General features: G+C 38.8%; 1 protein-coding gene across 1 annotated transcript in view; it reads left to right on the top strand.

The window, feature by feature from the left end:
* Positions 1–221: 221 nt before the first annotated feature.
* LOC126395959 (uncharacterized) overlaps positions 222–18,512 on the top strand; it is a 40,830-nt gene continuing 22,539 nt past the window's right edge. The window contains exons 1-3 of the mRNA XM_050053761.1: positions 222–275; positions 4,887–5,000; positions 9,215–9,345. Coding sequence (XP_049909718.1) covers positions 246–275; positions 4,887–5,000; positions 9,215–9,345 — 275 coding nt within the window. The 5' untranslated portion in view covers positions 222–245. The remainder of the gene's footprint in view (positions 276–4,886; positions 5,001–9,214; positions 9,346–18,512) is intronic.

The raw sequence follows: 18,512 nt of genomic DNA, 5'->3' as shown, positions 1-18,512 counted from the left end.
GACACCCTCACAAACTCTGGCCGGATATTAACCAGCACACTCACATTCTCTCCTCTCTCTGCTTGTCCATTCTGGTCAGCGGGGAGAGGTTGTAGTTAGGGTCATCTCCATGTACACAGTAGTGCAGCCCACACACAGACACACACATAGACACACACACACACACACACAAGCACACGCACACAGAAGAAACCCCCTGTGGTCTGAGCTCAGTCAGGAAATTAGTTTTGGGTCTGTCTGCCATCATGAACACATCTCTCCCTTCAGGTCCTGCAGTGAGTATTGTAAAAACATTTTAAAGCTCAGAGGCTTTGGAATAGCATCAAAATTGTGAGATAAAGTTAGTCTTTAGTTAGTCATCTTTTTAAACTTTTCCTGCTGAAACAATGGGTCAGGTAGCAAGGAGTTTGCTCAGCTTGGGTTGTACAGTAAGACTTTAGTTTTGAAGAATTTACCTATGTTAATCCTTTGAAATGACTTTGACTTGCAATTAACCAGCCTAAATACTGGGTGACTTTGCTAAAAAATTATTTTTGTTGTTTTAAGAATGTCTTGCGTGCAACACACTGGCATTTGACACACATTTTTTGTTGACTAGCAGATGTCTCAAAGCCAGACTCCACTACTACAGTTCAATGAAAATGCATGTGTTTGGGATTATACTGGATTATACTGCGCAAGTTGTGCGAGAGTTTGTAAATGGATGTTTTGATATAGTTTTGCTGTTGTTAAATGTGGTCCCCAATCAATCAATCAATCCATATGTTCGCTAACTTCTATGGAGGCATACGATAAAAACGTTTCCCTGACAAATTAAGGGTAGCGCAGCATGACTAATATTCAATTGGTCATTTTGGGGGTGAAGTATTCCTTTAAGAGAATTGCTGAAAAGTAATTTTAAACATTCAAAAGTGGCACAACAATTAGCCTAGCTTTGGTTGATGTAAAGCAGTGTCATACTTGCGTTCGGACATTTCATCAAGCTAGTTTGCTGTCTCTGTCAAGTACCTGTTTGTTAGTCGCTCACTCTACAGCAGGAAGCAGCACTTCAAAATGTAAGCTATGTGCTGGAAATTCACTTTACTTTAAAATAAAGTGTGTTTTTACAAATTTGACACGTTCGCAAGTCACTCGCTGTCCGTTCAGAGTGGACCCATGGCAACCCACCAGCTGGGAACCACTGATGTAAAGCCTTAGATAATTAGCTAAAATAAGACACCTCTGGCACACACCATATGTGCAATACAGTCACCAAGCAGTCAAAAAAACTACAGCTCCCGTGAAAATTTACAAGCACGTTAGCATGGCGACATCATTGTAAGTTGGTTTTATGAGTAATTTTTTGGTTGTAAACTCAACTCTGCTGCCTAAACTTGTGCAGCCTTCGCTCCTCTCTGTCCTGCTCTTATTATACTGACACCCTTGACTTGCGTCTTTTGTTAAGCTGTGCCGTTTAGCCTGCAAACTCTTGGGCTTATGGGAAATGTTGTTTGTTAAAGGATCCTTTCTTTTTTCCTGTGGTCATCCAGATTCAGAGAATTTGTGATGTTTGTGTGTGTTTAATTTAATTTAGAAACCTTTGACAACGTCAGGTAATGTGATTCTGACAATACAAGCCTGTCACCTAGAAATTACGTTCATGTACGTCTTGTTTTCCCAATTACTTTTTGCTGGGTAATGTAATTAGGAAAACAAATTTGCAGTATAAAAACATAATTTAAAGGAGACGGGGTCGACAATAACGAAGAGAGAATCACAGCATCCCACATTCATCAGGCACTATTTTACTTTATAATGAGTTTTTTTTTTTAAGACAGGACTTTGTTGGGTCCAGACGCTACTTAAACACTGTATATTGAGCTTTTTTTTTGTCTCACTTCCATCATCCTAGAGATCCCTCTGTGCTCCCTCAAGCTCCTGTCGATGCATGTAATCTTTCTCAGAGGGATTAAAACACAATGGACTTGTTTTGATTGCATTTAATCAGACAACACAGACTCAGTGTGTCATGAACATCCAGCCCACTCATGTTGTGAATGCATCCACTCACATAGCGAGCAAGGGAATTAATTGCCTGCTGTCCATCTGTAGTTTTCATATATGTGTATGAGGATTGATTGCCTCCTTTAAGATAAAAACATACATTCGAGCCACCCGGGTTAGCCGCTTTAGCTCGAGCTCACAATGGCTCTCTGTGGTCGCTTTCAAACAGTGGTGGGTGGGAAGCTTCTTCCCGCTGAGAGTCTGTTCAGTAGGCAGACTGATATTGTGCTTACCAACACCTCAGAACAATATTGAACATTTCTCATGGTATAGAGCATTTTGACATTTAACTGCTCAAAGCAACTTAAAAATATTGTAGGTTTTCTCCACTTTTGCTGTAAAAGGTAACTTTAGGACCCTATTTACTGACTAATGGGAACAAAAAATGTTGAAATTGGTGCTAGACGTGCTTGTTTTAGCCACTGACAGGCTCAGATTGTTGTTATAAGTGTTTGACAACATTACGGAAAGGATCCCTACAGAGAAAGACGTTTTTGTTGAAGAGTAAGGTCCTTATGTTTAAAACAAACAGCCCTGAAATCGCTGTCGCCAAACCTACTAGACTTCTTTTAAGTAACTAGTAATTTTATCATTTTATTATATTTAATTATAATTTATATTATATAATCAAATCAATCAAAAAACAGTGTGTTCATACAACCAAGACGAGTCTGTGTATTTCAGTGTATGGTGAGGACTTGAAATTTTTGGCAGACATATACAAGAGGAAAGGTTGTGTTAGGGGAGTGCATATTTATTTTGTAACACTGGATGGTACTTGGGCTGTAAATAAGCTGGGTTTATTATTTATTTAATTTGGTGGTAATATGAGTTAAAAGAAGAAATGTAAGAAAGGGGTATGGACATCTTTGTCTTGTCTGTTTTTTTTATTTTTATCTTTTACTATTTTGGTTTGAAAGAAAGTTGTTGATTAATTAATGCATTCAAAGTCACAAGAAATATAATAAATCTCACAAAAGCGGTCGTCTTGGTTCGTTTTTCTATCGTTCCAAAAATCACCAACCTTGGTTGGGTTGAAATAAATCCTTAATTCCCCCATTTAGATGTGAAAATATGATGGCTATACACAGGCTAAATTTACTGTTTCAATTAAATCTGGTGGGTTTGACAGTGGCAGTTTTGGGGCTGTTTCCGGTTAAACGAAAAGGAACTTAACTCTTTAACAAAAAAAGTCTGTCTCTGTAGTAGGGGTGGGAATCACCAGAGGCTCAACAACACAATATTATCATGATACTTAAGTCACAATACAATATTATTGCAATTTTAAATGTGCCACGATAAAATATGTTGCGATTTATTAACTTTTTTCAACTGTAAATTATTATTTTTAATTAGTTATAAAATATGTCTCCAAAGGAACATCCAATAAGACAAAGTTTTCAGTCTTTTCATCTCACTTCAGTCATTTTATTTGCAGTAAAATGTATCTCGTGGACTGAAAAGCAATTGATTTTATTATTCTAGTGGGCTACCTAAAGTTTGATTTGTATTCGTATTATTAATAAAAAAAATATATATAATAAAAAAACGATACTTGGCACACAAAAATATCACGATATTATGATGTATCAACTTTCCATAATGTTGTCAGACACTTAGAATAGTAATCTGAGCCTGTCAGTGACAAAAACAAACCCTTTTAGTTGAAGTGAATTGACAATGCTCAAATGCTCCAAGTGGTCACATTGCAGCGTATTTCACTGCTGCCAGATGCAGCCCTCTTGCTCAGCGCTGGAGCAATGTCAAAAATTGTTGTTCTCATCAGTCACTTAGGCATAAAAACATGGGAAAATAGGGTCCAGGTTGAAAATACTTTCTTCTTTAATAAGAAGGGAAGATTGGTTTCCTAGTTTCCCTTTTTTATATCACACTTGATATCACACTTTGTGGTTCTACCTCATTTTCTGCTTCTTATTCTAATTCAGATTTTGACCATGACCTTCGCAGAGTAAAGTAATCCATCACAGTAAACACGAGCAAAGCGTAATGTTTGTACTTGACCCCCTGCTTCCTGTTACTCACCTGGCCCACTGACAGGTAGAAGTGAAGTCTCCAGGACATAATCACTCTGGAGATCATCTGACAGACTGCAGTCTAGCTAAAGGGGACAGTAGTTTATTTCAAACCAGGTGTGACTGTGATTGATTTTGGTATCTTTCTAGATATATAATAGTATGACAGGTTAAAGGAGGAATATGTATTTTTGATTTTGGGATGACTGTCCCTTTAATCATTACATCTCAAATGACCTGAAGCATCATGGGATATGTATTTTAGTGCTTCAAATCTTTAAATAGATTTCTTTCTCTGTCAGAATCTGACTGATCCAGCTGACAAGCTTTTCAACTGTTTTATACTGTATCTCAGATGTGTGCTGGTATTAAGGATATCGTCTCTGTGCTGCAGTGAGCTGCTCACCGGAGCATAATTCAGTCTGAAGGGCGATCCTTCCTGTTCCTCTCCATTCCACATAAATGAAAAACTTTCTTCGTGAATCAGAGGAGGGTGTTTTACCATTTGGGTGTTGCCTCAGTTCTGATTGATGGTGGCATTCAGACACTCAGGCAAAACAATCTGCAGAATGTCCTTCAGACGAAACACATTCTACAACCAAAGTATGCGTTTAGACTTCATGTGACTGAGTGTATTTTTTTTTAAAGATGTGTGCACCAAGATCAGCAGCCAATAGGATCAGACTCCCCAGTGGCATTTGGTTGCTGCCAGATCTACTGGTTGTGAAACATGAGGCAGATGTACTGTATGAGGGTTACTGTGATGGAAGTTTATAAAACACTCTGTCTGTTTGTCTCTCCTCTTTCAAGTCTCCAGAGCTCCAGAGAAACAGAGAGGACTTTCCTGCTTCGCTAGACAAACTACGGCAGCTGATAGAAGACAAAGTTCACGTCCTACAATCCCCCTTCGCTGAGGAGCAACAGGTAAATGAAACACCATTACATACTGAAGTGTTTTTAAACCTTTATGTTAAGTTAATGTGTATTTCCTGATCACTTTTTGTAAAAGAAAAATCCAAAAAAAAGTTCCATCATGTTAATTCTGTGTATGATTATACAAATATTATGGAAATTATTATAAAAATGTTAAAATTATGTTGATTAACTGCTACATGTGATTAACATGAAACAATTTCAGGATATTTAAATATAAAAAAGATGTGAAAACAGTATGAAAACATGATCTCGCAGTGGCAAAGCATCACTTTGTAACTTTTTAAAGAAGAAGAAAATGCTCAGTGCTTATCATTATTATCATTACCGTGATTAGACTATTAAAAAATATGTGTATCTGCAAAGGGATTGATAAGGTAGAGCTGGTGCAAAGGGATTTACAAATAAATGACTGTGCTTGGCATGAATGAAAATGCAGTGTAACAAAAACATCCTATGATTTGTAAGCAAAAAAAAAACTGCACAGAAAGGTGCATCTACATTAGAGTTATTATAGTTTTGTATGATTATTTTTTATTTCCATTTAATTTTAATTTCAGTTAGTTTTCAGATGGGATTAGCTCGTTTCAGTTTAGTTTTTACTTTTTTCTTAGGTTAATAGTTTTAGTTTCGTATTTGTTAGTTTCACTTTTGGTTTTAGTTTTTTAAGATTTAAGAAGTTCAGAGTACGAATTACAATACATATAAATAAACATCTGCACCGATGCCTCCACATGCTTGTGTTGACATTTTTGACCAAAATTGACAAAGTTCAAAACTGTTTTCCGAGTTCAAAAAAGTTGCCTTTTTTAATGTAACTCTAATTTTAAATCTGCTGTTGTCAATACTTGTAAAAGGTATTTTTTTGCTCTCCTATCAATGCCCTCCGGTGTTAGACCCAATGTTGATACCCTCTAGTCTTTTGTGAGATTTTGGTAATATGTGTCTCAAAAATCTCTGCCCAAAATGTACTTAACTCTGTGCATGTCTAAAATATGTGGGTATGGTTGCCAATTTGTGTGCCACAGTTTCTCCAACATTTATTTGAGTACGTTGAGCCCATTTTAGCCACTGTTTCTGGTGTCTGAAAAAATCCCATCACCACCTTCCATCTGAATTCCCTCCAAGTATTTGAATTGGTTACTAAGTGTGCACCGGTACACACTTCCTGCCACTTGTTCTGTGGTATGTCTGTATCCTGCACTTTTGCACTTTTATCAAAAACTCCTTGATTGGGGTCTAGTTTTAGTTTTAAGTTAAGTTTTTGTTAATTATAATAACCTTGCCAAGTGTAATTTACAGTGTTACAAATTATGAGCAGAGAAATGTGGGGTGTGATTGGAGAGCGTGAACTGTATGTGGAGCATCACTGCAGATTTAACAGAACAGTATTTAACCGTGAATTTGATCATGACCCAAAGGTAACATTTTCCAGATGGACAGATTTTTAAGGAAACACTTTGCTCTCTAATGACTTAGATTTCTACAAATGTACCTGAAGGTGAACAGAGTCTGTTTCTGAGCAGCTTTACTGGAATCTGAAGCATGACGCCTGCAGTAAAAACAGTTAGATGATTATCACCACTGTAGCAGAGCCACAAAGTGTCGTTCTGTCTTTGCTGACGTTGAAACTCTGTAATTTTTTTTTCACCTGATGTTTTTAAAACATGAATCTTTGCTAGAGGGTACGGGGCTAATTGCTCAACACTGCCTTAACTGCATTCTTCCTAACGGTTTGTACAGGGATTTGTTTTTATCGGCACTCTTTATGTGTTTCACTTGGCTTCTCCGTGGGAATCTGTGCTCTTCTCTCTTTCACTGTCTGCCTGTCTTTGTCCCTTTCCTTTCCCTTGTTGTTGATCTCTCCTGAGGCTATATTCAGAAAGACAGCTCAAATCCAGTGTTCTCCTACACGCTATTAAATAAATGTAATTTTTCAGAAGTCTTTATTCCAAAAAATCAGGTACAGTTATTAAAAAGAATCAGATTAAACATTTCTGAAGTTTCAGTCCGTGGGTTTTAATACAGACGGGCTGCAGCTAATGATTATTTTCATTTTTCTGGATTAACTGATTAATTGATCTGTGAAATGGTGAAAAATATCAATCAGTGTTTCCCAAGGCCCAAGATGACGTCCTCAAATGTCTTGTTTTGCCCAAAGATATTCAGTTTTCTGTCATACAGTAAAGAAACCAGGAAGTATTCACATTTAAGGAGCATGAATCAGAGAAATTGGAATACTCAAATACTCAAACTGATTGATTATCAAATTAGTTTGCGATTAATTGAATAGTTAACACCCAATTTTTTTTATCTCCACTGCAGTTTTTCTGCTCTAAATGCTTAAACTGGAGGAAAACGTGCTTAAACTTCCAATTCTGCACTTCTTTTGCAGGAAAATTATCCAATTAACAGAGATTTTTCTAACCAAGCCTAAATTGGCCGTGCTGATATAATAGGGGTTCAGGCTCAAATACCACTCATTTATGTTTAGGAAAATAGTTCGGCTTTAAATAACTGGTTTTGGTGGCACAATCCCAACTGGAAACACAGCGATGTCTCACGCAAAAGTAACCAGTTTTGTTGTTTTTTGGTCTCTAACTGTTGTCTGCAGATAAGCAGGCATCTCTCTTAGGTGACACCATCCACCATCCATTCTACCTCCTGTCACTTTAGCAAGGTGGATATGATGGTAAATGGACTCAAATAGCACCTTCCTTGTCTTCAAAGTTGTCACATTGACCCATTCACACACGTTCATACACTGGAGGCCGAGGCACCTGCTACTCAGTTAAAGTCATTCAGATGAATTTGGGCAAGATAGTTTTGGGGTTCAGTATCTTGCCCAAGGATACTTCAACATGTGGGCTGGAGGAGCCAGAGATAGAACCACAATCCTCTGATTAGCAGAGCCACAGCCTCCGACTTCTCAATGATACATTTGAAACGTAAAAATGTAATGTAATTGTTGTTTACAGAAAAATACAATGCCAACATTTTCTTCTGGTGACCTGGCTGCACAATTCCAGTTTCTCCACATAGCAAGTTTATTTTTATACCGTAAAATGTCCTGCCCAGTGTGTTTCCTTCACGCAATTGTCCAAAAAATAAAATAAGAATAGAATAGAAAAAGTTAAGACATCCTTGGATGGTGTGTCAATATATCATTATCAGCCTCCGAACTCCTCTATCGTCGGGTTGTCATTACCACCAAATCATTGCAGAATGGCAGAGAAATTGACACAAATACTGTATCTCTGCATTCACTGCAAATGTGGTCATTTCAGACACAAAAACAGGGTGAAGTGGAGTTGACAACCTAAAGCAGAAGGTAAACTGGCATGGAAACAGTCTGATAGAAAGTAAAGTGGCTAAATGTGAGTGGACAGACATTCATCTTCAACTCCAACAGCTCATTGGTTTTCCCATTGAAGTCGTACCTGTAGTTTGCACTTAACTGGTCCAAAGTTGCACCTTCAAAACACATTTTTCCCCCACTGGTGAGCTTTGGTGTATCAGATTTGGCTTCTATGTGAACATAGTGCCAGTGTGTCTCTCAGACTGAGTCACATGGACACAGACAGACAGACGAAGGGGAGGATGAGGGCGATCGTCGTGTTCTGCCAGAGTGACTCAGTCGGGCTGTTGTCTTTCAGCCCACAGCCGCTCGCCGAGGACCCTGTAACCTCAACGAGTTCAGACTGGCAACCCGATTAAACGTCACCTTCTCCAACTTTATCTTCACTCGTCATATCCTCCGGTGTCTCTTTTCACCCCCTCTTGTCTGTCTGTCTGTCTGCTGATGGACCTGTCTGCCTACCATCAGTCTCTCCTCCTTCAGCTGGTGATTCATCGCTCTTTTCTGTCTTACTCAACATGTTGCTATGTCTGACAAACGGAGACAGCAGACTACTGAGAGCTGAAGTGTTACATGGGCACATTCTCATATCAAATGCTGTCCCGACTAAACATTATATGACTTACAGAGCATGTGTCATTGTTTTTTTTTCTCTGACATCCAGCATGTTCCCTTTTACCCTGGTAACTGAAAGGAAGCTATCATGCTAATATGCTAATTCACTGTATATTAGCATGATAATCAGTGATGGAATGTTTGCCTTCCATTACTTTGTGCACCTCCAACATGGCCGCCAGAAGGTGTGTTACAAAGCTTCTGTAAGTCCTCTGTCTTCTCTTGTGATCAGGGTTTGGTGTGTGAGGAGAGCACAGGGAGAGGAGGACTGTGGAGGTTTGCCATTTTGAGCGAGGAGCTGACCTTTCACCTCAAGCAGCTGCAGAGACAGACAGAGCAGGAGCTCCGCAACATACACACACAGTGAGTCAATGACATGTTATGTGCTCGCTACAAGGAAGCCTCTGTAGTGTGTAAGAGGGAACACTGAGCCTTCATTTTTTAGTCTGATCCGAAGACTGTATAAAATGATGGATGGCATGACAGCTCCCCAAATGTGAAGCTAAAACATTGCAATCGCCCCCTGGTGGTTAGCCGCAGTATAGGTAATAAAGGCACAGTCCATGCTAGTGGATCGGACATGGGCCAAACTAAAACATCAAAGTACACGTCAGATACATTTTTCCTGACAATGGCTTCTGCCATTTTAGTTAGTGAGTTAAGGCATTGACCACGATATCTCAAGAACACCCTGAGAAAATTTCTTCAGATTTGGCACGAACATCCACATGGAATTGAGGATGAACTGATTAGATGTTTAGATGTCAAGTTAGATGTCAAAAGTTAAGTTTACTGTGACCAAGATTCGGTCTCATTCTCATGGACGCAGTATCTCGTTAGGGCCTTGAAAAAAATAGCCTCAAATTTGGCACACATGTCCCCTTCAAATCGAAGATGAACTGATTGGATTTGGGTTTTTAAAGGTCAAGGTCTTGTGACCTTGCATCCATCTCATACGCGTGAACGCAATATCTCAAGAACGCCTTGAGGACTTTTTCAAATTTGGCATAAACGTCCACAAGGAATTGAGGATGAACTGATTCGATTGTGGTGGTCAATGGTGAAGTTTACTGTGACCAATTGTCCATCTCATTCTCATGAACACAATATCCCAAGAAGGCCTTGAAGGAAATAGCCTCAAATTTGGCACAAATGTCCCCTTCAAATCAAGAATGAACTGATTTGATTATGGTGATCAAAGGTTAAGTTAACAGTGACCTTATGTCCGTCTCATTACCATGAATGGAATATCTCAAGAAGGCCTTGAAGGAAATAGCCTCAAATTTGGCACAAACATCCACTGGAATTCTAGAATGAACTGTTTAGAATTCGGTGGTTGAAGGTCGAGTAACATCTACATGGAATCAAGGTTGAACTGGTTCGATTCTGGTTGTCACAGGTCAATTTCATGTGACCCTGCATCCATGTCGTACTCGTGAACACAATATCCCAAGAACACCTCGAGGAAATTTTTTCAAATTTGGCACGAGCGTCCACACGGAATCGAGAATGAGCTGATTAGATTTTGGTTGTCAAAGGGTTAAGTTTATTATGACCTTGTGTCCATCTCATTCTCATGAACGCAGTATCTCGTGAAGGCCTTGAAGAGAATAGCCTCAAATTTGGCACAAACGTACACTTTGACTCAAGAATGAACTGCTTAGAATTCAGTGGTCGAAGGTGAAGGTCACTGTGACCTCACAGTTGGAAACACTCTTAAACTCTGTAATTTAAAAGTTAGTAATCCTATGACTACTGTCAAAACTACAAACAATGATCCTATTCACTAAATACTCTCTAAAGGCCAGCGTGCATGTTTCAGGTCATAAGAATTAACTTACGACTCTTGAAAATATTGATTCTGATGCAGGAAATCAATCAGAGAATTGACTGATATCATAAATAAACACCATACATGTAATTCACACACTAAAAAATAAAAATCTCAGGTTTCTAGTCGTCTTTAATCCTGGCTCTTTTCATCAAAAAATATTCTCAGTGTCCCTGAAGACTATATATGAATGTTGTATTTTGGCAAACGTCCTCACTTCTTCTCTCTGAAACTGGACTCTCCTGTAAATCAGGAGCATGTCATGTAGTGTTTGAACATGTGAGTAGGAGGCAGCTCTGTGTTGGTTTGTGGGGTTTTGTCACAGAGCTGAAATACGGATGTGGGAGTTTCACTGTATCTCATAACAGCAGCAGGTTCTGCTCCGCTGGAGAAAACAACAGGATCCTGCCTGCCTGTGTGTGTGTGTGTGTGAGTGTGTGTGTGCGTGTGTGGCTGAGAGAGAGCGGGAGACGGGAAAAGACAGAAAACGAAAATGAATGGTTCTTTCATGCATTTGTTGTCGTGTGTGTGTGTGTGTGTGTGTGTGTGTGTGTGTCTGTGATCCTGTAAATCTATCTTTGTGAGGACCAATTGAGCCTTTGAGTCTTGATTAATTTGTCACTCTGTGTATGTGTTTGTCGGACTCGGGGACACGGAGAAAATCAAATACAATAATAGTTTTTTGACCAAATACCTTGATATTGATATCGTGACAATATTGTAGGGTTGACTGTTGGTGCTTTCATATAATATTTACACAGTGAGATTTTTGATACATAATCATCAGTGGCAGTTCAGAAAATTACATCACTCTCCTGTAACACAGCCTTTAAGACCAGGAAAAGACAGCAGTAACAACATTAGATAAGATGATATCTAGTCTCATATCACAAAATGGATATCATATTGATATAAGAATGGATATCCTTGCTCAGATTTTTTGTCTTGTTTGGTTACTTGAAACTGCTGATCTGACACCAGTGGTGTATTTTGAGTGTCTGAGTGGAACTGTTTCGTGCATTCTTCTATGTAGAGTAATGCCAGATAGTAACTACCCGTTGTGGAAAGTAACTAAGCACATTTAACCAAGCCATAGGCTTCACGTTAGCATGTTATATTTGTTTGGAAAACATGTTTAGTATAAGACAGTTGTTTTGTCAGTGAACCTTGTGAGCTGTAATGGAGCCAAATTTTGTAACATTACCTTTTTTAAATGTTGCTGTTGTCCCTGAAAAGTCTGCTAGTCACTAGGCTAATTTATACAATGTAAAATGCCATAGGCTTGTGCTAATAACATTAGCGTGTTGTATTTTTGGGGAAAATGTGTCCAGATAAAGACAAATGCTTTGTCTGTGAATGCTGCGAGTTATAGATAAAGACAAATGCTTTGTCTGTGAATGCTGCGAGTTATAATGAAGCTGATTTGTGTACTTGTAATTGATATTGTCGCTATTAAGCCATGTTTAATGTGTGTTTTGGGTGGGTTTTGCATCACTAACCTTAACTACAGAGTGACAAAGACACACCACCATGCAAGTATAGATGCTCACAATGGTGTAGGCCACTCGCGTAGGCTACAGCTATAGTCTGCATAGAGCTGAAATCCTGCTCTTCATCATTGTGTTGCCTCTACCGCAGGTGACTACACATCACTTTTCTGTTATAAGTGGAGACGCTCTTATGTCAACATCCCATTAGGCTTTTGCAAATTTTAATTAAAGTGCTCTGAGGGTTCATTACAATACATAAATCTTACAGTGACAGACAAAATGGCATCACGCTCAACTTGCTTGATTAATGTAACACACAGATTCTACTGCATCACTTCACCAAAATTTCACACAAACAAAGCACAAAGGTGCTTCCACCATCAGTGACATGTGTGTGACATCACAGATGCTACGGCCATCTTTGTTTTCTGTCTGGAAAATCTGTCTTGGGCACATCAGGCCAAAAACAGTAAACGTCTATAAAAGTTAGACAGTGCTTGAATCCCTGGTTAAAACTTTTTATATAAAATGTGAGAAAGTGAAAGTTCCTGTTGAATTTCCCGATTTCGTTACAACGTGTGATGTGTTGACAGTAAATGTTCAGATGGTAGTAGGTGGCTGCTGCCTCACCCCGTGCGCTCCTACTCTCTGTACTCCTGCCATGACGAGCAGTTTGGCAGAACAACACTTCAACTGGTCTCAATTCTGTCAGACGAGACAAGCTAAAACACATCTCGGGATTCAAGGTGTGCCAGCAGACACACACCCACCCGCACACACATTATTCTGGTGAATTTCCAGGAAATCTCCTAATTTCTCAGCAACGTTGGTTCCCATCGCCAAGACTGGTTGGGCTCCTGTCACAGCTTGGATCAAAGGCTTAATGAGAGGAGATTAATGGTTTCTTGATAAATGCTGTTAAGATGTCTCCATCATGTTGCCCTGCCCAACATGATATTCACTTCTTATATCCTCTTGGCTTACTGGAAGAAGACGTCACCCTGCTTTCATTTTGCTGGGGTTTTCCTTGGCTTTACGGGAGGCTTATGTAATGCCAGCGCCAAGACAGGGTTGGGCTTTGTGCAGGAAAAGAGGATAGAGCTACGACTCTACAACATTTAGGTACAGAGATAAGGCAATTCTTTTTTCTGAGTGGACTTGAACTAGCTGCAGGAATCAAGCAGCTTTCACACCAAGAACTTCTGGAGCACTTCTTAAAAGCTCTGCTTTAGTGGAGTTTCTTTGTCAAGGTGAAGATGATGCCTTTTAAACTCCTCAAACACAGAAGTGTCGCTGTCCTCTGACAAGAGAGCTGTTTATTCAAAGTGAAAACATAATCCGAATCAAGTAGTAACCTTCATGGCTCTGTGGTGACACTAAAGCAGTCCTAATCGTCTTTCAGACCAAACTTTTCTCCCACCAAGCGAGGCAAGTGTAGGATGAAGAGCATTATGTAAAGCAGCCACATACTGCATACGACTGTAAACAGTTATAACAGTCCTTTTCTTTCCTTATATTCCTTTTTGACCGTTATAATTGATTACAAGAATTGTAATCGGAAGAACTATGGTCTATATTTGTCTGCCATCTATTGAAAAATTTGCCTCAGAAGGCTCATATTGTGGACCAAAGATGGAGGGCAAAGGCATAAATCTGCCGGTCTCATTCCAAAGTTGTCAAAATCTGGTGCTAGGGCAGAGACTTGCACCATCTGACACCAACGAAAAAGCCGTCCTTTAATGTTGGCATGATTTGCGGACGGTTACCGTTATAGTTTAACAGCGCCCGGTAGCATCATGGGGAAATGCGGCGGGACAAGAATGAAAGTTATGGCAGGGAAAGTCAGAGTAGGGCAGGCGGGCGAGGTGGTGGATGGGTCCAGCAAACACTGACTTTCCCTGGGAGAATGGTGTTCGTGTCCCGTTAGATTATAAAGCCAAACTCGGTTCTATTTCCTAAACCTAACCACGTGCTTTTGTTGACTAAATCCAACAATGCAAGTTTGTTGTTGAAGGAAGAAAAAAAGTCAATTCGCTGTGTTGTACTGACATAGTGCGTTTATTTTGAAACGATAAATTTCCTGTGAGAACAGAAGTGTCTTTTGAAAGAAGACAATGCATGTAACAGGCAGAACTTCACACGGCATTCCAGAACGTCAACAACCAACGCACCCAGGGTACCTTGCACATTGTATCCTGACGTGGAGAGTCCATGACCAAACGTTGATATGTGATGAGGTCGAAGTGAGAATGTGTTGGTTTGGTAGAGAGAAATTGGTTCTTATATGAAACTGCTCGCAACAAGGACTGTGGATTATCTTGAGTAACCGGGTCATGATTTCTGAATAGAGTCATTGCTGTTGAGCTTTTCAGATGTATTTTTTTGGTGCTGTTAGCACCACAAGCCGAGTGCCATCTAGTTCCAGTATATTGGAGAGAAGGCAGACTCTTTCTACGGCAGATATCTCAAACACTCACACCAAAACAATCTAGATGAATAAATAGCACTACAGGTAAGAGGAAAAATATGGGTTTTTGATTTTGAGGTGAACTGTCCTTTAAACTTTGTTTGCTTTGTTACTGAGAGCATGAACTGAAAACAAACTGCTGACATACAGAAATGACACTTAACATTTAAAGTCCTCCCTGTATTTTATCTCACATTCCTGTTATGTTTCTCTTAAAACTTTCCCAGAAATCTACTTCATGAATTCACTGTGTGTTTTTATTAGTGGAAGCATTCAAAGCAGAAGGGTGGCCCAGCATGCCCTCTTAAAAGGCATTTGATCTTTGACCTTTCAGCCTGTCAAGTACGGAAACACCCAAGTATTACACTTCCAAGTGTTTTGACATATAAGGATTTTGTTTTTTAGTGAAGGGACTATTTTTTCATTAGAAAGTAGTTCTAATGTCATGTGGATTATCAAGGTAATATCAAGAACACTGCTTCTGGACAGAATTATTTTTGGGGATAAAGATGGTTTTCATCATTCATTAAACTGCCCCATTATTTTCCTTGGTTAATGGCTTTATTTTTTTGTCAATAAGACCTCTTGCAGAAAATGTGTGCCACAATTTGACCCAAAGAAGACGTCTTCACATTACTTAAGTCTGACCAACAGTCCAAACTGGAAAAATATTAAATTTACATTAACAGGAGAATATAAAACCAGCAAATACCTACAATGGAAAAGCTGTAACTCGATACATCTTTGGTATTTCGACTTAAAACATGTCTTATTCCTCATTATTTATTGAGTTAACTAATCATTTTAGTTACTTTTGATTAAATGTGGACGTTCAATACTTTGAGTAGAGCTGCAAGAAGTAATCAATTAGCTGTCAACTATTAAATTAATTGCCAACTAATGTGATTATCAATTGATCAGTTTGAGTAAAACAACTACAAAACAATTAAATTCTGCGATTCCAGCTTCTTAAATGTGAATATGTTGTGTTTTTTTCTCCTCTATGGCAGTAAACTGAGTATCTTTAGGTTGTGGACATTAAAAAGACATTTGAGGACATCATCGTAGGCTTTTGGAAACACTGATTGACATTTTTCACCATTTTCTGACATTTTATAGACTAACTACTATTGATTAATCAAGAAAATGATAGATAGCTTATACGGCAGTGATTATGATCGTTAGTTGCAGCCCTAACTGCTCCAACTAAATTCTGTGAAGCTAAGGTAAGGTTAAAATCCCAAAGACCTTGTCAAATAAAGCCCAAACTATCTGCACGGACAGATACAATAGGGATGATTTGGGTGAACTGACCCTCAGATTTAAGAATAGCAGCAGAAAAACACTAAACTGGATTCTTTGTATATTTTTAGAATGACTGACAACAGTGCTGATGTTTTCTGTCAGAGGTTTAATGAAGTAAAAATAACGTAAATTCTTGACCTGCTTCCTTTTAAAACAAGGAGACATTCTTTGTTATCTGCAGCAGTGCATGATGGATCAAAAGCTCACACACACATACACACACACCACAGACAGCAGTACAAACCAACAGACTCAGCAGCTCTCAGCGGAGGAATTGCTGAAGTCTGATTGTGTTGTTTTCAGTGGTATTTTCCCATAGATAGACAGAAACAGTCTTTGCTCCGGTTACGCAAGGAGAGTTCAGCCTGTTGCCAAGACTAACAGGCAGACTGGCAGTTTGGAAAACACCCAGCTGAACTCTGCCAACCCTCTCCACGTCTTCTTCTTCTTTCATTATTTCAATTCTTCTTCAGATCTTAAAACAAAACTCCAGCTATCAAACATGAAATCCATCAACAAGGTGGAAAAGCTCACTGATTTATCCAGATAAAAGTTTCATTTCCCTCTGCAGGACACCAACACCACAAAGGTCAGAGGTCAAAGTAACCTGAGCAAAGAGGAGGATTGTTTTTTATTTTATTTTTCATTTTCTCTTGTTAGTTTGTGTCATTCTTTTTCATTTCTTGTCCTTTTCTCTCTTTAATCTGTCCATTTTGTGTCTTCCCTTCAGCATGGTTGTGTAACAGAATAAAACTGAACATGATTTCTCTTTTCTTCTCCCCCCGTCTATCTGTCTTTCCTCCTCCTCGCCCTGTCAAAACAATTTTGCTTCACACTGGCATTCCTCTCATCCATTTTTTACTCCTTTCAGTTTGTCTTGTTTCATGATGTTTGTCTTATTTTCCTCCCGTTCCCTCTGCTGTTTATTATCCTTCAAGTCTCTCTGCTCTTTCCCAGCCCAGAAACTCCTGTTTGTACTAAACATCCTTCCATCACTCCTCGTCTTCTACACTCTTATTCCACAGTTCCACTTTTCCTCTTTTCTAACAGCACAACAACCAATATGTTTTTTATTTGCTTCTGTAAACCTTTTAAAACCCAAAGATATTTAATTCACAATAATGAGGATGAATAGAAACCAAAAAAAGCAGCAAATCTGCACTTTGGTCAAGCTGAAACCAGAGAATGTAACTTTCATTTGCACTTACAGATGTATTTGTAATTGCAGATAGGCATAGAAAGTGTTGACATAATATGGAGTAGAAGTAGAGACATTAACATTTGTGTTCATTTACATACAGGTCTATACCATCACCTTTGTCCACGATAGAAAACACTCTGCGGAGTGGATTTTATTCATCCAAATGGGTTCTCTTTGTGCTATAAATACGCGCACAGTGTATACTTCCTGTGTAACCTCGACACAGTGAAAATTACATATGTGACGGGCTGCAAGTGGTGATATACATTAATGCAAAAAAATATATAAATAAATCACACCCACACATTTTTCACCTGCAAATATGGAGTGAAATGTGTTTGTCACATACATTCAAGCAATTATGGAGCCCTATTCACGCGTTTCTGTACGTAAGCACCTAATCAGAACACACTGGCAGCTGGCACCGTGTGTGTGTGTGTGTGTGTGTGTGAGATTTTCATATTGTCAACAACACACACACACACTGGTAATTACTGTCTTTTACACCGATGGATGATGTTCCTCGTGGCTCGTCACATGCAGCGTTTTAATGAAGTCATTTCATTGGTTAAAATCAGTTTGATTGACAGGTGACAAAATAGCTCATTTGCATGACGCTTCAAACTCTTAAAAATTTCCTCAAGGTTCCTCTCAAGATGTTTTTTTCTTGTGAACATTCAAGTGAAGAATGGTACCAGAAACATCTCCACTAGATAAGTGGTTAAAATGGTGGAAGGATTCCCACGGGTCGAGCAGGAAAAGGCCTTTGGTAGATCAGGTAGCAATGCTCTTACTGCTCAGATTAATCACATCTTTCATTTCTAATATTACCAACATGTACTGTACACTGTGCCTTAAGTTATAGCAAAGTTATTAAAGAGTTAAAGGTCTTTGGCTCCACAGTTGAGGACAGTAATCCCTCATCTGGCCCCTGAAGATGGCAGCGTTAAAAACATCTATGAGGAAAACAGGCTGTATTAATAATAGAATTTAGCAAAAGTTGAGAATAAATGACATTTTCTTTTGTATTGTCCTTTTTTTATTACGATGAGCAAAGAATATTTAGATTTTACTTAATGGTGCTCTGACCATGACAGAATGGAAAGCATGTTAAATCTTCATGTTTGTAAGTTGGCACCTTTGTTTCTAAAGCTTGGGGCAAAAACAGGATTGTGTTTTAGTATATTTTTGTAATTTATGTCATTACTCTGGTTTCTGTTGCCTCCTTTTTTTTTA

Source organism: Epinephelus moara, chromosome 9, assembly GCF_006386435.1.
Source record: "Epinephelus moara isolate mb chromosome 9, YSFRI_EMoa_1.0, whole genome shotgun sequence".
Taxonomy (NCBI): domain Eukaryota; kingdom Metazoa; phylum Chordata; class Actinopteri; order Perciformes; family Serranidae; genus Epinephelus; species Epinephelus moara.
Note: the sequence above shows the minus strand (reverse complement) of the source record. Positions and strands in the feature narration are given on the sequence as shown.